The following is a 27,276-nucleotide window of genomic DNA, read 5'->3' on the forward strand; positions in this document are numbered from 1 at the left end:
ATGGTTTTCACGCCACAGACTGTCGTCTCAAAGGATATGATTTACGCAGAAATTGCATGATAATGTGTTATTCTGTAAAGTTTAACTTAAATACAATATATTTGCCTTCAACAATATTGCAGCCATATTACGACAGCCTGTTAGTAATTGAGTCTGGAAGAGTCAGTGATAACATGATAACATGAGCCACATCGCCAGGGTTGGAAGTCACAATCGTCTAAGTCACGTCATGTTCCACCTGATCCCCACTATGGCTGGCTGCTGTGGAGAGTAGGAGGTACTGTGACCCACTCACTCATCTTCCCGAGTCAAGGGAGTCAACTGACTATACAAGTCCACTCTTGGCGAACTAGGCTCGAATTTCTGGGTTCGTTCGTAGCGCCACCAGTGGCTATTACAAGTTACATCCCTTCTGTGTCCCTTCTGTTGACCAATAAAATTCCACCTCTGATATCACTTGCATTTGTTTCAAACAAAATGGCGGCGCCCAGAGAAGATGATCTGATTGATAATCAAGATCTATACTGTAATAAAACAGGTCTTACTACCTGAAGTTCATCAAATCACGTTGGCACCTTGGAAAATATCTGTTGACGCTAAGTTGACGGTACACATGCTTTGCAAATTGCAATCGACCAAAGTCTGCCGGGCAGTTTACAAATTGAATGCTGATTTTGTTACACAATTTTGACTGGACTATGCATAGACTCGTTAGTCCCCACCCCACCATGAAGAGAACTTGTTAGATGTCTCTAGTATATTTGTTAGCCGTCACAAAATCACCACACTTACAGCAGTGTATGGATTAGCAGTATGAATACAAGTCCAACCTCAAGCCGTTTCCAGAATTGTTCCAATAATACGAACTCAATGAAACATTAACATTTATTTGTCATTAAGAATTGTTTAATTTAGAAACAAGATACAACTTGAAATTAAATACAAAATACGAAGAAACCAGCCTATTCCAGGCTCAAAGAGATTTATTTGTTACATCATTTAGAAATTTTACACACAACAATGTAATAATCAATCTTTGTTCGTATTAATGAAATAATTAGGGTAACTGTTACTTATTTGCAAGTAAACAAAGGTCAAGAGTAGAAACATAACTTTTAAGAATACTTCGTCAAAATGATAATTACAATGTCATCTTGGAACTGGGAAATTAACACAATGAAGAATACTTGTACTCTTGACCTTCACTTAGGGAAAGTCATGGAAACTATTCTAAAACTCACACTCAAAATCAATTGGGTAAAATATTATATCTGTAAAAAAGATTGAAGAACATAGATAAAATGACATGAATATTTGCAAACAGAAAACACAAACATGCATTTACCAGATAGGGATGTCAACGAACAGCGAGCATGTACAACACAAACATTACTACAGCATTACGGGCCACATGTTGAAGGGGACCTATCTAGGCACTACAAGTGAGAGAGGGACCAATCTAGGCACAAGAAGAAGTGAGAGAGGGACCTATCTAGGCACAACAAGAAGTTAGAGAGGGATCTATCTAGGCACTACAACAAGTGAGAGATGGACCATTCTAGGCACTACAACAAGTGAGAGAGGGACCTATCTAGGCACTACAACAAGTGAGAGAGGGACCTATCTAGGCACTACAACAAGTGAGAGAGGGACCTATCTAGGCACTACAACAAGTGAGAGAGCCACCTATCTAGGCACTACAACAATTGAGAGAGGGATCTATCTAGGCGCTACAACAAGTGAGAGAGGGACCTATCTAGGCACTACAACAAGTGAGAGAGGGATCTATCTAGGAACTACAACAAGTCAGAGAGGGACCATTCTAGGCACTACAACAAGTGAGAGAGGGATCTATCAAGGCACTACAACAAGTGAGAGAGGGACCTATCTAGGCACTACAACAAGTGAGAGAGGGATCTATCTAGGCACTACAACAATTCAGAGAGGGACCTATCTACGCACTACAACAAGTCAGAGAGCGACCTATCTAGGCACTACAACAAGTGAGAGAGCGACCTATCTAGGCACTACAACAAGTGAGAGAGGGACCTATCTAGGCACTACAACAAGTGAGAGAGGGATCTATCTAGGCACTACAACAAGTGAGAGAGGGATCTATCTAGGCACTACAACAAGTGAGAGAGGGATCTATCTAGGCACTACAACAAGTGAGAGAGGGACCTATCTAGGCACTACAACAAGTCAGAGGGATCTATCTAGGCACTACACCAAGTGAGACAGGGACCGATCTAGGCACTACAAGTCAGAGAGGGACCTATCTAGGCACTACAACAAGTGAGAGAGCAACCTATCTAGGCACTACAACAAGTGAGAGAGGGATCTATCTAGGCACTACAACCAAGTGAGAGAGGGACCTATCTAGGCACTACAACAAGTGAGAGAGGGACCATTCTAGGCACTACAACAAGTGAGAGAGCAACCTATCTAGGCACTACAACAAGTGAGAGAGGGATCTATCTAGGCACTACAACCAAGTGAGAGAGGGACCTATCTAGGCACTACAACAAGTGAGAGAGGGACCATTCTAGGCACTACAACAAATGAGAGAGGGATCTATCTAGGCACTACAACAAGTGAGAGAGCGACCTATATAGGCACTACAACAAGTGAGAGAGGGATCTATCTAGGCACTACAACAAGTGAGAGAGGGACCTATCTAGGCATTACAACAAGTGAGAGAGGGATCTTTCTAGGCACTACAACAAGTGAGAGAGGGATCTATCTAGGCACTACAACAAGTGAGAGAGGGACCATTCTAGGCACTACAACAAGTGAGAGAGGGACCATTCTAGGCACTACAGCAAGTGAGAGAGGGATCCATCTAGGCACTACAACAAGTGAGAGAGGGACCTATCTAGGCACTACAACAAGTCAGAGGGATCTATCTAGGCACTACACCAAGTGAGACAGGGACCTATCTAGGCACTACAAGTCAGAGAGGGACCTATCTAGGCACTACAACAAGTGAGAGAGCAACCTATCTAGGCACTACAACAAGTGAGAGAGGGATCTATCTAGGCACTACAACCAAGTGAGAGAGGGACCTATCTAGGCACTACAACAAGTGAGAGAGGGACCATTCTAGGCACTACAACAAATGAGAGAGGGATCTATCTAGGCACTACAACAAGTCAGAGAGGGATCTATCTAGGCACTACAACAAGTGAGAGATGGATCTATCTAGGCACTACAACAAGTCAGAGAGCGACCTATCTAGGCACTACAACAAGTGAGAGATGGATCTATCTAGGCACTACAACAAATGAGAGAGGGACCTATCTAGGCACTACAACAAGTGAGAGAGCGACCTATCTAGGCACTACAACAAGTGAGAGAGGGACCTATCTAGGCACTACAACAAGTGAGAGAGGGATCTATCTAGGCACTACAACAAGTGAGAGAGGGATCTATCTAGGCATTACAACAAGTGAGAGAGGGACCATTCTAGGCACTACAACAAGTGAGAGAGGGATCTATCTAGGCACTACAACAAGTGAGAGAGGGACCTATCTAGGCACTACAACAAGTGAGAAAGGGACCATTCTAGGCACTACAACAAGTGAGAGAGGGATCTATCTAGGCACTTCAACAAGTGAGAGAGGGACCTATCTTGGCACTACAACAAGTGAGAGAGGGATCTATCTAGGCACTACAACAAGTCAGAGAGGGACCTATCTAGGCACTACAACACGTCAGAGGGGGTACCTATCAAGGCATAACAAGTGAGAAGGGACCTATTGAGGCACTACAAGTCATAGGGGGGGGCTATCTAGGTACAACAAGTCAGAGAGGGGGCCTGTATTGCCAGTAGTACATGTGAGAGGGGGGACCTATCGAGGCACTACAACAAATCGGGAGGGGACCTATCTAGGCACAACCAAAAGTCAGAGAGGGGACCTATCTAGGCATGAAAAGTCAAAGAGGGGACCTATCTAGGCATGAAAAGTCAAAGAGGGGACCTATCTAGGCATGAAAAGTCAAAGAGGGGACCTATCTAGGCATGAAAAAAAAGTCAAAGAGGGGACCTATCTAGGCACTACAACAAGTCAGAGAGGGACCAATCGAGGCAGTACAACTAGTAAGAGAGGGGGCCTATATTGACACTACAACAAGTCAGAGAGGGGGCCTATATTGGCACTACAACAAGTCAGAGAGGGGGCCTATATTGGCACTACAACAAGTCAGAGAGGGGGCCTATATTGGCACTACAACAAGTCAGAGAGGGGGCCTATATTGGCACTTCAACAAGTCAGAGAGGGGGCCTATATTGGCACTACAACAAGTCAGAGAGTGGACCTATCTAGGCACTACAACAAGTCGGAGAGGGGACATATCTAGGCAGTACAAGATGTGAGAGGGGGGACCTATCTAGGCACTACAACAAGTCAGAGAGGGGAGACCTATCTACGCACTACAACAAGTCAGAGAGGGGACCTACCTCAGCACTAGCACCTACACCAATGAACACAGGAAATGACCTACACCTTCAACAAGGACAGAATAGGGCTTACCTGGACACTGCCATTGTAGGATGACCGGTGGTAGGGGTTTGGTGCCAGGGGAGGGGCCGTGTGGGTGGGGCCCTCGGGAAGATGGTGGTACCCAGAGTTGTGTGAAGACTGGAAGCTGAAACACAGAAAACACAGGTTGTAAATCAGCTGCACCAGGCTAGATGTCAGTGATGGTGATGGTGTCTAACCTCAGCAACCCCCTCATAATGGTGTCTAACCTTAGCAACCCCTCATAATGGTGTCTAACCTCAGCAACTCCCTCATGATGGTATCTAACCTCAGCAACCCCCTCATGATGATGTCTAACCTCAGCAACCCCCTCATGATGGTGTCTAACCCCAGCAACCCCCTCATGATGGTGTCTAACCTCAGCAACTCCCTCATGATGGTGTCTAACCTCAGCAACTCCATGATGATGTCTAACCTCAGCAACTCCATGATGGTGTCTAACCTCAGCAACTCCCTCATGATGGTGTCTAACCTCAGCAACCCCCTCATGATGGTGTCTAACCTCAGCAACCCCCTCATGATGGTGTCTAACCTCAGCAACTCCCTCATGATGGTGTCTATCTTCAGCACCCCCTCATGATGGTGTCTAACCTCAGCAACTCCATGATGATGTCTAACCTCAGCACCCCCCTCATGATGGTGTCTAACCCCAGCAACCCCCTCATGATGGTGTCTAACCTCAGCAACTCCCTCATGATGGTTTCTAACCTCAGCAACTCCATGATGATGTCTAACCTCAGCAACTCCCTCATGAGGGTGTCTAACCTCCACAGCCCCCTCATGATGGTGTCAACTTCAGCAACCCCTCTTGTGAAGGTGCTAAACACCCCTTTTCATGATGGTGTCATAGTAAATGAGTGAGTGAGAGCAATATCACGGCAAGGGACACCAGAAATGGGCTTCACACATTGTACCCATGTTGGGAATCGAACCCGCGTCTTCTGCGTAATGAGCGAACGCTTTAACTACCGGGCTACCCGACCGCCCCTCATAGTAAATGAACACCAATCTTTAACAACTGGTGTCCTACATTTAAGCTCACCTATTCTGATGGTGTCTGGTCTGCTGAGATGTGTTATGTTGCGAGGCATGGTGTCCGCTGCCCTGGGGAGCGTGCGTGGAGCGGCCCCCAGAGCTCCATCTGTCCCCCTCAACAGCCCCCCGAGACCTACAACACGACAACGTAAGACCTCTCTCAGTGCTACTTGACACAATAAATATTAAATAGTCAAGAAGAAGAAGAAGAGTGAGTGAGTTGGGTTTAACAGTATTCCAGTTATATCACGGCGTGTCAGCTTAATGTGGGGGGAAAGCCCCAAGTGATGCAAATCTCAGACGTTTACCACTTTGGTGAAACCCACAAGCCTAGGTATGGTGCTGACAAACCTAGAAACATAATCGGGGCGAACCGGGATTCGAACCCACAATCATAGGTTTCTGGCATGCCTGGCAAGGGACGCAACTCTGCACAGCGAATTGCAGCGGCTACCTGTGCCCCCAAGAAGAAATAGAAGTACATGGGCTCAGCACTATTCCACAGTTCCACTGCACACAGTAGGTAAAATTACTACCCTGGGTGCCGTTATACAAAGCTATCTTAGCGCTAAGGTGATCTTAACTCCCTTACCTTAACACAGACTTACGACAGTCGTAGAGCTAAGGTTGCTTTGTACAGCACACCCTGGTCAACAGTTCAGTATTCATTTAGTTTTCTTTCTCAGCTCCCTGGGGAACATACAGCCTAAGCTGCCTGTAAGGCGCCTGAAGGTTCTGCATTTCTATCACATGAACTACACTATGTGAAACGCTGTCACCCAATGATAGTCACAAGTACAGTGTCGTTACAAAAAGCCAATGAAAGGGAACTATTTACAGTGTAAGTCACTATACTCTTGTCGTGTGTAGCCATTCACAGGTATGCTACCTTACCTGCTACAGAGGTACCTACAATACTGTAACTGTCTCACTGCATTGTATCCGATAAAATAACCTTTTGTACATAGTAAACACTCATTGAAAGAAACAAATGATATGCCATAACCACAACGTCAAAAAACTCAAATCAAGCAAGAACTTGACAAGCAAAATGAATGTGGGCTGTTTGCGAGTTGTGTGAATCCAGAGCTGTGCACACAAAGACATCTGGCTGGGGAGTTTCATGCACACATTGCACAGGAACCATGGCACAGGCGTAACGGAGAAACAATCCAACCCAAGACTTGCTCTATCTGTCTAGGAAGCGAATCATACGAACCAAGTCATCTGTTTCTCTAGCATCCTACCTTCTTTAGATACAGTGGCAAAAGCCATGTACATTATGTGCAAAAACATACACTATTCGTAAAACTGTGTACGTCCAATCTAGGACACTGTGTGTAGTCATCATCTGTTCAGCTATGTGCACTTATTATCTGTAAGATAGTATTGTAGTTTCTCTGTACATATTACCTACATACAATGCTACGTTATCTGTATAGTGTGAGTTATTTGTAAATTGGTGTGTATATATTGTGTATCTGTTACAGTCAATGTGTAAAATGACTGAAACTTTTACTTAAGCAATTTACAAAACGTCAAAATGTTTCAGTCATTTTACAATTATTTTTCCATCCGATTGACTGAAAGGTATTACAAAGTTCAAAAGGGCTTAAACATATCACAATAGAGTCTTTTGAATAGACTAAACCTTGCAAGGATGAGAAGCCAAAATATTTTTAAAAATATACAATGACTTGTGTTACAGTGTATAGTGTTGCAAGTGGGAAAATATGATTAAAATAACTTAAATATTAGGGAATTTTGTAAATTGCCTAAATGAAAATTTCAGTCCTTTTACACATTGACTGTAACAATTACACTGTATGTTATTATATATTATATACACTATGTATGTAAATATTACTTGTATACACTGTGAATGTATGCATTATGTTTACACTTTGAGTGTATATATTATTACCCGTATACACTGTGTGTGTAAATATTACTTGTATACACTATGTATGTATACATTATTTGTTTACACTGTGTGAAAATATTATTACCTATATACACTGTGTGTGTAAATATTACTTGTATACACTATGTATGTATACATGATTTGTTTACACTGTGTGTATACATTATTACCTGTATACACTGAGTGTGTAAATATTACTTGTATACACTATGTATGTATACATTATTTGTTTACACTGTGAGTGTATATATTATTACCTGTATACACTGAGTGTGTAAATATGACTTGTATACACTGTGTATGTATACATTATGTGTTTACACTGTGTGTATATATTATTACCTATATACACTGTGTGTGTAAATATTACTTGTATACAATGTGTGTTTATATATAATTTGTATACACTGTATATGTATGTATTATTAGTACGCACTTTGTATATTTTACTGGTATAGAATGTGTTATTCAATTGTTCACATATTATCTAAAACACCATACCACTTCTTGGACAAATCAACAACATAATCCCCCACAGAACAGCTCTATCCACTCTCGTCACCATGCAAACCTCCTACATCCATGCTGGCCATTAAGCTGATCTTGGAATTACGGCTCAAAATACAAAATGTGCATTTCAAACATAAAGCACACAAAATATGACATAAGTTAGGCAAATAAACAAAATATCTGCAAATCAGTTCCCAGAAAACAATGCACACTGCAACTAAAATGAGCATTTTCCAACAGACAGTTGGCTGTAAGCGAGGGGGTGAAGGGGGACTGGGAGCAGTGAATGTAAGGCACAGGACTACACCGGCGACATTCCTTGCTACCCTCACAGCATACTTACCGTTTGTAATTATGATATTTGTTCCACATTCTGCAGCAAACATTACAGAACATCGTCAATGATCAAAGGGAGATAACTCAACAATTCACAGCAACTTTCAACATTCCACCACACATCGGACATTTACCCCGTATTTTGTGGCGAGACATTAGGTGCTAATGAGGAACTTCCACACATGCAAAATACCGTGAATTATCATTAGTGCAGCAGAATGTCAATATGTCATTAGAACGTTAGACATTAAACAAAGCCAGAATCAATACACTGATCAATTTGAGATGAATACTTATTTAAAATAGTTTTTCTTTGTTGTTTTACGCTACACGCAGCAAATTTTGGTTATATAGCACCAGCCTGTAACCAATCCAGTCTGGACCAGACAATCCAGTGATTGATATTGTGATCAACGATCCCCGCTGTTGGGGTACGATGACACAGTCAATGAAATCGCAGAGTCTGACAACCTGACCCATTTGGTCAATTCTTACGACAAGCCAAGGCTGTTGGGGATCAATTCTAGCCTGGAACCCCCACAGGGAGACACGTATTTACCTCTCTGACATGCGAATGTACAATTCAGCCTTACTGTCATGGATCGGATCCATACATATCAATCTCCTACAAGTTTATCATTCATGCATACAAATGTGTAGTATTTTGGGATTCTTGCTTCAAGCAAACACAACACCAATCTTTCAGGAAAGCGGAAAAGGAAAATCAGAAAGTAAGATTTGCTTTACAGTTTACATTTCCCCAAAGTTGTCAAAGTGAAATAAAAATGAAATGAAACGGATATGTGTTAATGATGATGATCTCGGAGGATACATTCCAATGTCATTACACAATTCAGTTCAGGATATTGTTAGTGTTATCACAACTGCAAACAAAATTTTCTATGAAAACCACACAAACAATAAAAACATATCTGATAATTGTAGATTCCCCCACACCTTCTTGTTTGAATGTTTGTTTGTTTGTTTAACACCGCACTCAGCAATATTGCAGCTATATGATGGCGGTCTGTAAATATTCGAGTATGGACCAGACAATCCAGTGATTGCTATCATGAGCATCGATCTATACAACTGGGGTATGAGGGCATGCATCAACCAAGTCAGCAAGTCTGACCACCCAATCCCATTAGTCGCCTTTTATGGCAAGCATAATTGCCTTTTATGGCAAGCATGTGTTGCTGAAGGCCTATTCTAACCCAGATCTTCACGGGTCCCCACGACTGAACTGAATGAGGTCCCCATCCTTCTCATCTATGACTACTTGATGATACAGGGAAAGAGCATGCAGAGGCAATCAGTGGAAAGAAGAGGGTACAGTATTAGACGGGTTAACTGTCTGCAAACGGAGTACCTGTTATCCTTGGGGGGAATTAAAGTTTTCTGCCATCTTTGAAGCTGCTCTTTGTAAGGATCAGATCTAGAACATCACACCCAAGTCTTTATTTACAAAAATTATAGTTTTGCTCAACAAATTTTGAATTGAAAACCCTATTGTTATTGTTTTTATCAGGGATAATTTTGAAAATGGAACTTGTATCCTAAAGGTCGACCTCTGATGATGACACGACATGAAACATGAGAGCAATGATGTAACACAATGAACACTTGACGATTTCTGAGAAACAAAATATTGAGTTCCTGCAAACATGATATGATTATACAGACATTGAGAACAGAAATACATCACAGCAACCTCTCATACCTCATTCCTTATTTTAAGCTTTCATAATAAAAGATTCTCCAAATTGTCAGACAATGCATAATGATGTGAAGGTCTCCTGTATAACCATGTGAAACTGCCTGAACTATCATATTGCGTACTGGTATTTTAAACACTGGCCTTAATTATGAACATTCAAAAACAAAAAATTAAACATTAAAATTCATAGACAATTTCAGAAAAATCTTTCCATTATCAACAAATTTCCTTAAAGTGTCATCCAAAAACATTTTTCACTAGCAAATTAAAAATAGCGTAAATTAAATTATGTTTACAACTGATTTCTGTGACCTATTCCTGAGTTGTGGGAAGTCAGAGTAGAGCAACTTGATGTGGATGGCGCCGCGTTCAGTGTCAATACATGCCCCGTGACAGGGTCGTGTGGAATGAACGCATCCCTCAGTGCGACAATGGCAATAGGGCAGCATAGCGACAGCATGTTAAATATCCGTGTAATGAAGAAACAAATCGAACCAACATTGTGACAAAATGTGCGATCACCACCCGAGGCCTACAGCTGCAGCTGTGGCAGCACATGGCGTCCATCACCTTCCCACTCACAGCAGGAATCTCAACAACCAAAGGCTGTAGTAATGGAGGGTCTAGTCACGAATACGACATGGAAACAGATCTGTGAAACTTGTCAGTGACAAATTCAATTTTATCCGTAAGTGTTATTTAGTTGTTCTTGGAAAGTTATTTTGGGTGGTTTTTTTACAACATGCAGCCCCCTACAGAATAAAGGTTGTTTTTTCATTCTTTTCCCTACATTACGCAATAACACTTCATCCAGATTAGCATGGCTGCTATATTTGTTTCCAGATACTTTTCTGTACAATGTATCCCAAACTTGATACAAATAGTATTTCCCCACAGGAAACAAATGATACACGTCCGATCTCTATTTTCATTTTTCAGATTTTCATCAGTGATATATGTAGATTATACACATGTTCCTGCCCCTTTCACACAAAGACTCCACCAACCCTAAAGTCCTGCCCGACTCCCTCAACCCCCGTCCCCCTCCTTTTCCCCTCCCAGTGATCCATCTCTCCAACCGTGACCCACCCAGCCCCTCCAAGTGCCCTGCCAGGTGTGTGTCTCACCTGTGTGTGTTGTACTGCTCTGGGTTGTCGACCCATTACTATGAGGCCTGCCCCTCCCTCCCCCTCCCCCCTCAAAGAGCCCTGCCAGCTGTGTGTCTCACCTCTGTGTGTTGTACTGCTCGCGGTTGTCGACCCATTACTATGAGGCCTGCCCCTCCCTCCCCCTCAAAGAGCCCTGCCAGGTGTGTGTCTCACCTCTGTGTGTTGTACTGCTCTGGGTTGTCGACCCATTACTATGAGGCCTGCCCCTCCCCCCTCAAAGAGCCCTGCCAGGTGTGTGTCTCACCTGTGTGTGTTGTACTGCTCGCGGTTGTCGACCCATTACTATGAGGCCTGCCCCTCCCTCCCCCTCAAAGAGCCCTGCCAGCTGTGTGTCTCACCTCTGTGTGTTGTACTGCTCTGGGTTGTCGACCCATTACTATGAGGCCTGCCCCTCCCTCCCCCTCCCCCCTCAAAGAGCCCTGCCAGCTGTGTGTCTCACCTCTGTGTGTTGTACTGCTCGCGGTTGTCGACCCATTACTATGAGGCCTGCCCCTCCCCCCCTCAAAGAGCCCTGCCTGGTGTGTGTCTCACCTCTGTGTGTTGTACTGCTCTGGGTTGTCGACCCATTAACTATGAGGCCTGCCCCTCCCCCCTCCAAGTGCCCTGCCAGGTGTGTGTCTCACCTCTGTGTGTTGTACTGCTCTGGGTTGTCGACCCATTACTATGAGGCCTGCCCCTCCCCCCTCAAAGAGCCCTGCCTGGTGTGTGTCTCACCTCTGTGTGTTGTACTGCTCTGGGTTGAAGGTGCTGACTGTGGACCCGTCCCGCTGGCTGTGATGGTGATGCGAGCTCCTTGAGGTCTCGTGCACCTCCTGGGAACATAACAAACAGGAATACCATGAGCATAAACAGTCCTGGGAACCGAAACCGTGTTCAAGTAGCGCGAACATCAAATTATCCTCCCAGAGATTACTTACTTGTATTTTCAGTGTTATTTCTGGCTTTAACTACAACATTTGGCACTCTCTAGTCTGGAGACAGATGTTGCCAGTCTCAGAATCAAGTGAACTCAAACCACGTGTCCGTTAGTATTATTCAGAATCAATGATTTGGGGAACATGACTCTAACACAGTACACACTGAGCACGTACCTGGTACATGACACACAGTCAGGGTATGTACCTGGTACATGATACACAGTGGGGTACGTACCTGGTACATGATACACAGTGGGGTACGTACCTGGTACACACTGCTGCGCTCCTCGCGGTGGTAGTGGTGGCGAGGCTGTTGACTATGACTGCTGTGTTGACTGTGCTGACTCACGTCCATGTTGACGGGGTGAGAGTTCTGAACAATACGAGACACCATCAGTACACAATCAATAAGATCATCACAGGAGTGCCAGTCAGCATGCTCTGTCACAAAGCTACACGGCCATTGTCTACATAATGCATCATCTCCATACTGTGAGGACATGAAAAGAGGAGTTTTTGCAATTACAAAACAAACAGAAAAAAAAGAATCACTTTCTTTTCACACAAAAATCTCCAACATGATCTTACCCGGGTCCTGACGACCGGCGCCATCTGCATGTCCTGCATGTGAACCACTGGGGAAGATTGCACCTGGCCGTAGCTGTCCCGCTGCCGAGAACTGGGGAATAGACACAGTACTATACCCTCCACTGGGGAATAGACACAGAATTATACCCTCCACTGGGGAATAGACACAGAATTATACCATCCACCGGGGAATATACACAGGATTATACCATCCACTGGGGAATAGACACAGTACTATACCCTCCACTGGGGAATAGACACAGAATTATACCCTCCACCGGGGAATATACACAGGATTATACCATCCACCGGGGAATAGACACAGAATTATACCCTCCACCGGGGAATATACACAGGATTATACCCTCCACTGGGGAATAGACACAAAATTATACCCTAAACTGGGGAATAGACACAGAATTATACCATCCACTGAGGAGTAGACACAGAATTATACCCTCCACTAGGGAATGACACAGAATTATACACTAAACTGGGGAATAGACACAGAATTATACCCTCAACTGGAGAATATACACACAATTATACCCTCCACTGGGGAATATACACAGAATTATACCATCCACCGGGGAAAAGACACAGATTAATACCCTCAACTGGGGAATCGACGCAGAATTATACCCTCAACTGGGGAATAGACACAGAATTATACCCTCCACTGGGAACATACAGTTTAGGATACACATATTTACTTCACATCTCATGTTAAGACTGCCATGACATCTACATAAGAACAATTGACATATTTCATAGAAAATAGCATGGTGTTTCTGTTTGTCTGTCACAATAATCCTTGATGCTGTCTACAGGTATGAGTACCGTCCGGATGAATGCTTACCTGTTGTTTTCAGAATTTGAGTAGTTGTCATAGTAACCACTATGTCTGTTTTGTGTATTCTCTCTGCCAGACAAATGGTACTGCGTTACACTGCCCTTGTCTGATAGCCCGGCCTGGGAGTTTCGGTCAGACTCCCTGTCAACACATGATCACAACATGGAACTCAGGAGAATATCCCATGCTGTCTATCAGGAGACTTCTGGTCATGGACACTTAACTGAACCATACAACTATTCACAGGCTGATACTAGGATTACGGAGTGAGTGAGTTTGGTTTAATGTGACCCTGGATGTCAGAGCTTGTCAACTTGCTGTGGGTTTGTTTGTTTGTTTGTTGTTTAATGCTGTACTCAGCAATATTCCAGCTGTATCTTGGCAGTCTGTAAATAATCGAGTCTGGACCAGACAATCCAGTGATTGACATCATGAGCATTGATCTACGCAATTGGAATTTGATTACATGCATTAACCAAGCCAGACCACCCAATCCCATTAGTTGCCTCTCACGACAAGCATAGTCGCCTTTTACGGCAAGCATGGTTGCTGAAGACCTTTTCTAACCAGGGCAAATTTGGGATTCAAACCCATAATCACAGGTTTCTGGGACACCTCAATGATGCAAGTCTTTGACCTTGGGGAACCTAACCCCTGGAAGAGAATCTCAAAGGCTTTCAGGAATTCTAGGGTTTAGGGTGTTTTACTACTGTGAAGGACACATTTCTGACACTTTATTATCTTCTGACAAAAAACATTGCACTTTGTGGAGAGTTGACTGTGGACCACACTACCAATTGTTTCACTGACTGTTTCTACAATGTACTCCCTACATATGTATATTCTTGCTTCTCATTGTCTCCACGACTTACCCAAAGCTTTTTCTCCTCGCTGCCCGCATCTTCTGTCTGGTCTTGGGTGAGTATTTGATCTTAAAAGGTTCAGCTTTGGTTCTGAAATATTTGTTACAAAATATTATTTTACAATAAATTGTTTATTGACATATTAATCATATGTCAGACTTTGCATTTCTCTTTCTTCTTTCGCCCCTAAGTGGAAACATGTCTGACACAAATGTTCCCAGCTTCTAAAATTATTTCACCTTTGGTTCTGAATAACTGTCAAAATAAATCTGTTTACAGAATTGTTACAGAAGTTGTCTCCCTTTAACTGATAGAACTCTTCCTCAATGACGACAGGTTGAATTTCTGTGAACTATTTCTCTTCATCACTCACTCCTTACACAATGCAACAAAACTCATCAAGCACCAGTCAATGTTCTCTATCAATACAAACATATTTCTTGTCTCTAAAAAAATTTCATGTACAGTTCAAGATGTTTAATATTTTCCTCACCAAAGAGAATAATACATTAATCTAAAGGACATAAAAATCAGGGAACAGTTGCTGCGTCACATTACTCTGTGTCACAATATCATTGTATGGATGCAGAGTGAGTGAGTGAGTGAGTGAGTGAGTGAGTGAGTGAGTGAGTGAGTGAGTGAGTGAGTGAGTGAGTGAGTGAGTGAGTGAGTGAGTGAGTGAGTGAGTCAGTCAGTCAGTCATATACTCACTCTATCTTTGTGTACGTGATCTCGCGCATCTGATCTTCAGACATGCCCTGCGTGTCCACCAGCCCGTATCTGAAACAGCAACATCATCAGTTGTATCACGAGGAAGGGAACAGCCTGCAGGAACTGTTATCATGACTCCTTATGTCAGACTGCATGGCCAGATGCCGTCTTGCTAAACCCACAAGCAGGCCTGTTCGTGTGATGAAAAGTTTGGCTCAGCACTAACAACACCATATATTCTTAGGTACAGCATGCAGATCCTATTTTTTACATACTACACTAAATATGCGTCAGCAATGGTCAGTCACCCCCATTTTGTTGTCTTGGATACAGGGGACATAACCACATGAGAGAGAGGGGTGCTACTACACCCCTAATTGTGCTACTACACCCCTAATTGTGCTACTACACCGCTAGTTGTGCTGCTACATCCCTCAGTGTGCTGCACCATCTCTAATTGTGCTGCTACACCCCTAATTGTGCTGCTACACCCTTAATTGTGCTGCTACATCTCTAATTGTGCTGCTACATCTCTAATTGTGCTGCTACATCCCTAATTGTGCTGCTACATCAATAATTGTGCTGCTACATCCCTAATTGTGCTGCTACATCAATAATTGTGCTGCTACATCCCTAATTGTGCTGCTACATCCCTAATTGTGCTGCTACATCCCTAACTGTGCTGCTACGTCAATAATTGTGCTGCTTCATCTATAATTGTGCTGCTACATCCCTAATTGTGCTGCTACATCTCTAATTGTGCTGCTACATCTCTAATTGTGCTGCTACATCCCTAATTGTGCTGCTACACCCCTTATTGTGCTGCTACACCCCTAATGGTGCTGCTACATCCCTAATTGTGCTACTACATCTCTAATTGTGCTACTACATCTCTAATTGTGCTGCTACACCCCTAATGGTGCTGCTACATCCCTAATTGTGCTACTACATCCCTAATTGTGCTGCTACATCCCTAATTGTGCTACTACATCTCTAATTGTGCTACTACACCCCTAATTGTGCTGCTACACCCCTTATTGTGCTACTACATCCCTAATTGTGCTGCTACACCCCTTATTGTGCTGCTACATCTCTAATTGTGCTACTACACCCCTAATTGTGCTGCTACACCCCTTATTGTGCTGCTACATCTCTAATTGTGCTGCTACACCCCTAATTGTGCTGCTACATCCCTAATTGTGCTACTACATCCCTAATTGTGCTGCTACACCCCTAATTGTGCTGCTTCATCTATAATTGTGCTACTACACCCCTTATTGTGCTACTACATCCCTAATTGTGCTACTACACCCCTAATTGTGCTGCTACATCCCTAATTGTGCTGCTACACCCCTAATTGTGCTGCTACACCCCTAATTGTGCTGCTACATCCCTAATTGTGCTGCTACATCCCTAATTGTGCTGCTACACCCCTAATTGTGCTTCTACATCTCTAATTGTGCTGCTACATCCCTAATTGTGCTGCTACATCCCTAATTGTGCTGCTACATCAATAATTGTGCTGCTACATCCCTAATTGTGCTGCTACATCTCTCATTGAGTAGATTGATGGCTATACACAACAAGCCTTGGTCTGTGATGAATGCTACTATCCTGCACAATACGTACTCGATATACTTCCTCAGTTCCTCGGGAGGCCTCTTCCCACCTGGTGACTTGCTACGTCTGAAACAGAACATACATGAGTCAGGAGACACATCTAACATATGCACAGATTGTAGTGGAACATGGAGGTTTCCTTCTGAAAGCTCTGTTTATCTCTCATGTGCTATGAAAACATCCCAACTGCCATTCAGGTTCTCTTTAGCACAGTACTTATCACTGCTACTGAGTGTTCAAACAGGCTCTAGATGTTCTAGTGTTCATTACAAGGGACACAATGGGGCTGAAGTCACAGTTTTTGAAAGAAAGTGACAGATTGCAGATATAAAGTCATGTTATTTATATTTAAATATACACCTAAAATAATGTTAAACCCTCTCTTCTATAGATATTATATCCGTAGCCATTTATAAAATGTGCATTTTGTAATAATTGTCTTATGAAACACTTTCGGGATTTTGAAAAATTGAGTCACACACTGAAACTGTATGGTTTAGAAGGTTTCAAACAGGCAAAAGTGGCTTCCTCTTGCTTGATATGATACATGACTTGTGAGCATCTTGAGGAACAGACCGACTTCTTGAACTTTTCAACAGGTATCAGCAGTATATTAGACATGTACAGTGTCACATGCAGATATCATGGACGTGCAGGATGTAGGGAAATAAGAATGGGTGTTGCTTTACATTTTTCCAGGTGTATATTTATAGATGAAATTAGTTGCTAAGCAACAGACCTCCTTCGCCTCCTCTGCCTCTGTTCTCCACCGGGGGCCGAGTGTAGAGATGGGATTGAGCTGCAGATAGACAGGTGAGACATGATACGATACAGGACAGAGACAGGTCAGACATGATACAGACAGGTCAGACATGATACAGACAGGTCAGACATGATACAGACAGGTCAGACATGATACAGGATAGACAGGTCAGACATGATACAGGACAGAGGCAGGTCAGACATGATACATACAGGTCATACATGATACATACAGGTCAGACATGATACAGACAGGTCAGACATGATACAGACAGGTCAGACATGATACAGACAGGTCAGACATGATACAGGATAGACAGGTCAGACATGATACAGGACAGAGGCAGGTCAGACATGATACATACAGGTCATACATGATACATACAGGTCAGACACGATACAGACAGGTCAGACATGATACAGGATAGACAGGTCAGACATGATACACAGGTCAGACATGATATAGACAGATCAGACATGATACAGGACAGGTCAGACATGATACATACAGGTCAGACATGATACATACAGGTCAGACATGATACAGACAGATCAGGCATGATACAGACAGGTCAGACATGATACAGGATAGACAGGTCAGACATGATACATACAGGTAAGACATGATACATACAGGTCAGACATGATACATACAGGTCAGACACGATACAGACAGATCAGGCATGATACAGACAGGTCAGACATGATACAGGATAGACAGGTCAGACATGATACAGACAGGTCAGACATGATACAGGATAGACAGGTCAGACATGATACAGACAGGTAAGACATGATACATACAGGTCAGACATGATACATACAGGTCAGACACGATACAGACAGATCAGGCATGATACAGACAGGTCAGACATGATACAGGATAGACAGGTCAGACATGATACAGACAGGTCAGACATGATACAGACAGGTCAGACATGATACAGACAGGTCAGATATGATACAGACAGGTCAGACATACAAGATACACAGGTCAGACATGATACAAGATAAGATAGGTCAGCCATGATACAAGATACAGACAGGTCAGACATGATACAGATAGGTCAGACATGATACAGATAGGTCAGACATGATACAGTGAGTGAGTGAGTATGGTTTTCACCACTTGGAGCAATATTCCATATATCAAGGTAGGGGACACCAGAAATGGGCTTCACACAATGTACCCAAGTGGGGAATCAAAACCCGGGTCTTCGGCATGACGAACGAACGCTGTAACCACTAGGCTACCCCGTTGCCCCAGGTATGATACATACAGGTCAGATAAGATACAGAAGTATCAAGAAAATTCTTATCAAGAAAAATCTTATCCATGAAATGGTAATTATTCTTGGATTATGCCACTATATTCAGCTTACTGTCAAAATATCTACGCAAGCAATAACAATCATTTTCTACATTACAATTACTACTTATTTCATCAAACCAGACAGTTGATTAACATTGTTTAACGGCACACTCAGCAATATTTCAGCCATGTCAGCGGTCTGTAAATAATCAAGTCTGGACCAGACAATGTCCAGTGATTGACATCATGTGCATCAATCTACGCAGTTGGTATTTCGATGGCAAATCACAGAGCCTAACCACCCAATCCTATGTCACCTCTTACGACAAGCATAGACGCCTTTTACAGCAAGCTTAAGACCTATTCTACCCTGGATCTTCACGGGTGACCTCACATGGAAACCATGTAACGTTCGTCAGACAAAGACATATTCACATTTACACCATTAAGTTTGAGATTATATATTCTTACCCATTCGGATGATTTTCTTTGTCAGCAAACGGATATAATCTGAAACGAGATCCCAATTACAGAGCAGGTTGGACAACAGACATCATAAAGATACTACTCAAAAGAATTTAAAGAACAGACTTTTTCATATGGCCATGACAGTTTAACTACAGTCATATGAAAATATAACGTGTACCTTAACTTTTTTTGAGTAGTATATACCTGGTTTCAATGTTTGTTGAACATACGCTAGTTTTTTTAGGTCAACTAAGAGGCCATCGTGCGATGGTGTATTCTGTAACCAGGGCCCCGTTCCACAAAGCGATCTTAGCGCTAAGGCGATCGTAAGTCCCATTCTTTATCACTGACTTACGACAATCGTAGCGCTAAGATCGCTTTGTGGAACGGGGCCCTGGCTCTCAAAATATGGCTGTCCTGGGCCCTTGAGGTTCGCTCCAATGAAACAAGGGACCCTCGACTCTGTGAATGTTAACTTGAGACTATAACAAGGACGCGCTGTGGAACACGGGGCAGACAGTTACAGCTAGGACCGACTCACATTGGTATGTGGCCACCCTGAATGTTGCTGTCGTTGGAGACACGGTTGCGGCGGTTCTGTAGGACGTTCCTGTAGGAGACATCAGACTCGCTGCCACTGTCGATCTCCCGTCTGGAACATACGGCCAACATCATAACACAAGGTCCGGTAATTAAATCCAACATCAAACTAAGGAAATGGTCACCAGTTGAAGCTATGAAACTCCTCATGGGAAGGAGTTAACTGACTTTATAAGTCTTGTTTCCACCCTTGCAGAACTTGGCTGGAATTTTCTTAGTGCCACTAGTGACTATACGAGTTATGTCCCTTCTATGTCCCCCCTACTGGCCAGTCAGATTCCACTTCTCAATACACTTGCATTGCTTCAATCAAAATCATGGCACCCAGTCAAGACAACCTCAAGGATAATAAAGATCTTTATTGTAATAAAACAGGTTTTACCTGGCGGAGTACATCAAATCACTTGAGCACTTTGATAAAAGCATAGAAAGATTGGGAAAATATCTGTCAACACTCAGTTGACAGAAAGCATACTCTGCAAATCCCGCAATGGAATGAATTCGGGTTGAGTTGAGTAGCCATGTTATTTATGAACCGGATGTCGATTTCATTATGGGATTTTGATTGGACTATACATCCAAAATATAACTCCATAATTCCAGCTTAGTTCAACAAGGGTGGACTGAACTTTATAAGTCAGTTAACGTCCGTGCTTTGGGAAGATGCTACACATGAATGGCCTTCCAACTAAATCTTCATGGGTTTCCAATATGTGAATAGATGACTTTTATTCCATAAACCATTTGATAGTTGAGCCAACGTATTAAACTTGTTATGATGGAATACAGTGAGTGATCCGTGTCTTACCTCCTCCTGCGAGGTGCTGACACTTCGCTGTCGTTGTCCGATCCTCGTTTGTTGGGGAAGTACCTGCAAGAACATCATTTCTCTACAACAGACTGCAGTTAGCCACCAAGCAATTGCAGTGATAAAATATCTTTTGTTTGATATGTAATGCCACGCCAGCCATGTGTTGTAAGACCATAAGTATTTATTGTGTGTTCATAAACAATCAAGTCTGGTTAAGTCAAACCAGTGATTGATAGTGTGAGCAACAGCCTATGTTGTCAGGGTATGATAACACACAATCAACCAAATCCCCGAGTCCGACCCTCCCAATCCATTTAGTCATCTATTAGACTGCATAGACTGCAGGGGGCCACAGGGTGATAAAATACAAAGATTAATACATTGAGTTCAGACATTCTGACACTACAATTTTGTAGTTGAACTTAGTTAAGTCATTTCTAAGCTATTCATATAAGGCTTCACCCATACAAGTTCATGTACAGCTAGTTCAGGTGTAACAGCGGCGTTAAACTCCCTCAGCTATTGTGATTAGTGAGGAGTTAACCCTGACAGTGAGTGAGTATGGTTTTACGCCGCTTTTAGCAATATACCAGCATGACGAGCGAACGCTTTAACCACTAGGCTACCTGACCGCCCCTAACCCTGACAGTGAATGACACTCACAGATACAAGGTCTTACTTCCTTTTTTTTAAAATCACTTTATTTCTTTTATCTTGCATACAGATAGGTCGTTATTTCAATAGTATATTAGATTATGTTGGTCGTTATTTCAATAGTATATTACATTATGTTGGTTAACGTGAGTATATGAAGTTACTCTTGTGACCCACATATTAAATACATGTTGGAAAGCTAAATTTGTCAATACAGTTTGGTTATGCCAAAAGGTCTTACTTCCTGCGACTGACTGCACTCTCACTGTCGCTGGCCTGCCGGTTGTAGATGTGGCGCTCGCTGCGGGTGGACAGTGGTGAGTCTTTGCCCGAGGTGTACAGTCCACTGAAGCACAAGCAGGATTATCATATGATACTGGAAGACCTTGACTACCACATAATCTACATACAGCACGAGGGAATTCCCTTTGTACAAAAGCTCACAGGTGTTGTTACAACCACCACATCTTGATTCAACAATTCAGGCAAAACACGGCCATAGGTCAACAAAATCCATGATGGTAAATGTAACGCAATTGTTTTGAAGTGCTTGGAAGCAGGACAACCTTTTACTATGGATGCCAAATTACAGGCCTTCACAAAACATTTTTTCAAGTTTTAAGATTTTTTCTAGCCAAATTCTTTTCAAGGCCAAATTGCGGCATTCACGGCCTTTTCAAAGTACTTTTTCAAATTGTGAGGCCTTTTCAAAGCCTGGGCGCTACAGACAGGACTTTTTCAAAACTTCTTTTTTTTAAAGTTTAAGGCCTTTTCAAAGCCAGGTTGCTGCATTCAAGGCCTTTTCAATAAGTTTTTTCAACCCTGTTTGAACCTTGTAGTGTCAACATCGGTTTCGGAAACAGGTCCCGGAATTATTGCAGCTGAACTGACAACAGGTACCAGGTGTACTCACCCCTCATAGTTGGTCTTCCAGGGGGCCGACCGGACACTGGTGGGGGACTCCTTGCCCTGTAGCTCCGGGAGGCTTCGATGTCGGGGACTGTGGAAACACGACAGGCAACACAAGGTTATTACACACAAGAACAATAATTGTCTATGCTGCATTTTCATTTTCTCTGGCATGTACATAGTGCATTCAGACTGAAGGGTGAAATGTAATAGGTCTAATTCACTTGAAGTACGTCTTGAGTTATCATGTAAATAAACTTATTTCGAGAAGGACTTGACCTATGACGTAAGTAATTTGTGTGATAGAAGGGTCAAGTAGACAGCAAGATTTCAACAAGAAAGCATGGGTTACACTCCCAACTTCTACACGTCCCCTTCCAGACATGACACACCCATAAATAATTGTTTGCATGTTGTTTAACACCGCATTCATAAGTATTCCAGCTACATGACCGCTGTCTGTGAATGATCAAGTCTGGACCAGACAATCCAGTGATTGATATCATGAGCATCAATCTATGCAATTGGGACACAATGACATGCATCAAGCAAGTCAGCAAGCCTGACCAACTGATCCTGTTACTCGCCTCTCGCGACAAGCATGGGTTGCTTAGGATCAATTCTTTCCTGGATCTTCACTGGTATCCTGTAAATGTAATCTAGGTACTCACGCTTTCACTGGTTCCGGCTTCACCATAGTGAGGACTGTGCCCCCTTCAACACCATAGCCCCCGCTGCCACCTGCTAAAACAGACATAGGGACATCTGACAAGAACAGATGTGGGAACACTTTGATAAGGTTTGTCTGGAAGTGAGTGTGAGCTATACTGGTCATATATTTCCCCACTATTTAGTCTTGAAGTGAGAGTGGGTGATACTGGTCATTAGCCCCTCACCATTTAGTCTGGAAGTGAGAGTGGGCGATACTGATCATATAGTCCCTCATCATTTAGTCTGGAAGTGGGAGAGGGCGATACTGATCATATAGTCCCTCATCATTTAGTCTGGAAGTGAGAGTGGGCGATACTGATCATATAGTCCCTCATCATTTAGTCTGGAAGTGAGAGTGGGCGATACTGATCATATAGTCCCTCACCATTTAGTCTGGAAGTGAGAGAGGGTGATACTGATCATATAGTCCCTCATCATTTAGTCTGGAAGTGAGAGTGGGCGATACTGATCATATAGCCCCTCACCATTTAGTCTGGAAGTGAGAGAGGGCGATACTGATCATATAGTCCCTCATCATTTAGTCTGGAAGTGAGAGTGGGTGATACTGATCATATAGTCCCTCATCATTTAGTCTGGAAGTGAGAGAGGGCGATACTGATCATATAGTCCCTCATCATTTAGTCTGGAAGTGAGAGTGGGCGATACTGATCATATAGTCCCTCATCATTTAGTCTGGAAGTGGGAGAGGGCGATACTGATCATATAGTCCCTCATCATTTAGTCTGGAAGTGAGAGTGGGCGGTACTAGTCATATAGTCCCTCACTATTTAGTCTGGAAGTGAGAGTGGGCGGTACTAGTCATATAGTCCCTCACTATTTAGTCTGGAAGTGAGAGTGGGCGGTACTGGTCATATAGTCCCTCACTATTTAGTCTGTTCGGAAGAGAAAGTGGGTGAGTACCGTCATATATTCCCTCACCATTTAGTCTCGTCTCCGACTGTATCCTCCGTTGTTGTCGTCTACTTGGTATCCGCAGAACATTGGGTTGTTGCCGACTGTAGTCGTCCCTGTGTGTTTGCCTCTCCGTGCGACCACTGCACACAGGGAGAAATCACTGCTCAGAGTAGTCATTTGTCTAACATTCTTATCAGATAATGTACTCTTACAGTTATACACTTTGCTGGGTTTTAACAATTAAAGTGGTTGAAATTCAGTTAAATAATTAAAAGACATTGTCTTAAATGTATTTCATGAAATATTTGTGACAAAATAGGTACAAAAATTTACAGCTTCATTCATGTACAAAACTGAAGCAATGCACAAGATGGACTGAACAGCTTCTATGGAGATGATGGGCAAGCAGCAGGCTATAGAATGGGAAGCCATGACAGCAAGGATAGTGGAGCCACATGTGATGAAACAGATGCACTCACAGCTGCAACATGTCTACTTTCTGAACACTTATTGTCTCTACTTAAAAATACCCTGTAGCACAGAACACATTGTCTCCCCATACTTTCTGAATACATTGTTTCGACTTACAAATACCCTGTGGTAGTGAATACATTGTCCACTTTCATATACCCTGTGGTAGTGAATACAAAGTGTCCATATACCCTGTGGTAGTGAATACATTGTGTCTACTTTTATATACCCTGTGGTAGTGAATATATTGTTTCTACTTTCATATACCTTGTAGTAGTGAATACATTGTTTCTACTTTTATATACCCTGTGGTAGTGAATACATTGTATCTACTTTTATGTACCTTGTAGTAGTGAATACATTGTATCTACTTTTATATACCCTGTGGTAGTGAATATATTGTATCTACTTTCATATACCCTGTGGTAGTGAATACATTGTATCTACTTTCATATACCTTGTAGTAGTGAATACATTGTTTCAACTTTCATATATCCTGTGGTAGTGAATACATTGTGTCTACTCTTACATACACTGCGGTAGTGAATATATTGTTTCAACTTTCATATATCCTGTGGTAGTGAATACATTGTATCTACTTTTATATATCCTGTGGTAGTGAATATATTGTTTCTACTTTCATATACCCTGTGGTAGTGAATACAGTGTATCTACTTTTATATACCTTGTAATAGTGAATACATTGTTTTTACTTTCATATACCCTGTGGTAGTGAATACATTGTTTTTACTTTCATATACCCTGTGGTAGTGAATATATTGTTTCTACTTTTATATACCTTGTGGTAGTGAATACATTGTGTCTACTTTTATATACCCTGTGGTAGTGAATACATTGTACCTACTTTTATATACACTGTGGTAGTGAATACATTGTCTCTACTTTTATATACCCTGTGGTAGTGATATACATTGTTTCTACTTAATATAGCCTGCAATACTGCACACATTGTTCCAACTTTCAAAATTAATACCCCAGAGTAATGAACATATTCTTTCTACTTCCTTCACCCTATGCACTCCCGGGGATGCACATATTTAAGTCTATGTATTTTAGCTCATGGGCTTAAAAACAAGATTTATCTTTTCCTTTTTGGGCTAGTGGATCATTCAAAACACATGGAAGGTAATGGTATAATATGGATAATCTAGACTTTCTCAGACTGTTAGCGCTGCAAGACTTCCATATTCATAATTAATTGTTTGTTTTTAAATACTGCACTCAGCAATATTCCATCTACTTGACGACAATGTGTAAATAATCAAGTCTGGACCAGACAATCCAGTGATTGAAATATACACAATTGGGATACGATGACATCAACCAAGTCAACGGGTCTGACCACCTGATCCCCTTCGTCGCCTCTTCACGGGTGCCAAATTTATGAAGACACATTATTCTCATCAGTTGTATATCAATATGTTTTGGTGTTTAAGTGGAGCATTAGTGTTTTTATGTACCTTTGAATTTGTAAAGTTGATTCAATAGAATTGAATGAAATTCCATAGTTCTGTTTGCATAAATTCTGTATTTAAGTACAGGGCTTAATTTTGGATGAAACATTCGGTGCTCAAAGGGGATACAACCCGTTATTAGGCACTGGGTAAAAATACACGCATTCCCGGTAAGTGTTGAATACAGTCGTCTCTAATGCTGCATCACTACAGAAGTATGGAGGGGGGTATACAGGATATTCAACCCTTTAATGCAAATTAACTGAAATAGTAATCTCTATACATTTACCCATTATCAAGGTCTTTACTTTATGTCTATTGACAAATAAGCTCTCAGATCAACTGAACAAGTACGTTCTCATATTTGATCTAACCTGACTGTCAAAGGTCTCTAGTTCAGTCCCACCTTGGAACCTAGTTCTACATTGTTTCAACATTACTTATACGACACCCCGGAATCATATCTACAAACATACAAAAACTAATATTACAACATTCTTGACTTATTGTTTCATTGTATTTTGATCACTCGGATAATGTCAGTCAAGTTTTTCTTAGCTGCATTAAAACAATCGCTGAATTTGTTCAGCTCTCTGATAATGTCATTTTTATTAAGAAACTTGGATAAAAGCCCACACCATACTTCCCATAAATCTCCACAATCAGATCAATAATACTTTGAAGTGTTTTCATTGGCTGAAATGTTGATAAAAATCAAACAAAAATTCACAATAATTCCAAAGTATCAAAGTAAGCCAACACAGAGAGGAGCATTGTTAGCTCGCTGATAAGATCTGGTGGGGTGGGGGGTAGGCACAGCTGGCACCTGAGAGTGATTGCCTTACCTGAGTCGATGTTTTGACCCGGATCTAAACAATTTGCCTGCCCTAGATAAAGGATCTGCGACCTGGTTTAGTCTGACCAATGAGAATACACGACACAAGTGAGTGGTGAGGGAAGGGAGGCACTAAAATGTATCCATGCTCAAAATTTTCACACAATTTCAGCAAAAACGTCCATCCTTTGAACAAATTGATAAAAGTTTGAGCAAAAGAAATTTGAAGTTACATGAAGACACAGATACATTTCAAATGCAGTATTAGAGATACAAATGGAGAAAACTGTCCAGGGATTGTTTCATTGTTGTTCTTGGCAGCACAGTTCCAAAATTTCATCATATATATACGAGTGGGTGGAGTGAGGTTTCAACACCACAGACAACAGTACTTCAGCTGTATTGTTGTGTGTCCGCTCTGTTGAGAGGTGAGGTGAGGTGAAATGGGGTTTACCATCACATCCAAGATTATTGCACTTACATAGCGATGTGCATGCATGTGTGTGTGGCTGCTTGTACTAGCCGGACTAATGCCGATTTTAAAGTGCTAGTCCACTGAGACACCA

General features: G+C 42.2%; 1 protein-coding gene across 11 annotated transcripts in view; it reads right to left on the reverse strand.

Annotated features, from left to right (window-relative positions):
* The window catches only part of LOC124134170 (band 4.1-like protein 4), a 120,380-nt gene that overhangs the window by 9,152 nt on the left and 83,952 nt on the right, over nucleotides 1-27,276 (reverse strand). For 2 of the 11 annotated variants that reach the window (XM_048403491.1, XM_048403488.1), the window contains 20 exons: nucleotides 26,721-26,792; nucleotides 23,954-24,069; nucleotides 22,975-23,047; nucleotides 22,308-22,394; nucleotides 21,636-21,740; nucleotides 20,738-20,800; nucleotides 19,871-19,981; nucleotides 19,333-19,371; nucleotides 17,527-17,586; nucleotides 16,797-16,853; nucleotides 15,168-15,236; nucleotides 14,466-14,546; nucleotides 13,600-13,734; nucleotides 12,741-12,831; nucleotides 12,418-12,525; nucleotides 11,950-12,047; nucleotides 9,719-9,784; nucleotides 8,354-8,383; nucleotides 5,584-5,709; nucleotides 4,533-4,647 (listed from right to left, as the gene is read on the reverse strand). In XM_048403491.1, the coding sequence (XP_048259448.1) occupies nucleotides 4,533-4,647; nucleotides 5,584-5,709; nucleotides 8,354-8,383; nucleotides 9,719-9,784; nucleotides 11,950-12,047; nucleotides 12,418-12,525; nucleotides 12,741-12,831; nucleotides 13,600-13,734; nucleotides 14,466-14,546; nucleotides 15,168-15,236; nucleotides 16,797-16,853; nucleotides 17,527-17,586; nucleotides 19,333-19,371; nucleotides 19,871-19,981; nucleotides 20,738-20,800; nucleotides 21,636-21,740; nucleotides 22,308-22,394; nucleotides 22,975-23,047; nucleotides 23,954-24,069; nucleotides 26,721-26,792 (1,702 nt within the window). Of the gene's footprint in view, nucleotides 1-1,241; nucleotides 1,272-4,532; nucleotides 4,648-5,583; nucleotides 5,710-8,353; nucleotides 8,384-9,718; nucleotides 9,785-11,949; nucleotides 12,048-12,417; nucleotides 12,526-12,740; nucleotides 12,832-13,599; nucleotides 13,735-14,465; nucleotides 14,547-15,167; nucleotides 15,237-16,796; nucleotides 16,854-17,526; nucleotides 17,587-19,332; nucleotides 19,372-19,870; nucleotides 19,982-20,737; nucleotides 20,801-21,635; nucleotides 21,741-22,307; nucleotides 22,395-22,974; nucleotides 23,048-23,953; nucleotides 24,070-26,720; nucleotides 26,793-27,276 lie in introns of all 11 variants that reach the window. The other 9 variants (XM_048403507.1, XM_048403501.1, XM_048403520.1 and 6 more) reach the window with 8 other exon arrangements.

Source organism: Haliotis rufescens, unplaced genomic scaffold, assembly GCF_023055435.1.
Source record: "Haliotis rufescens isolate VD_foot unplaced genomic scaffold, xgHalRufe1.0.p SCAF_1, whole genome shotgun sequence".
Taxonomy (NCBI): domain Eukaryota; kingdom Metazoa; phylum Mollusca; class Gastropoda; order Lepetellida; family Haliotidae; genus Haliotis; species Haliotis rufescens.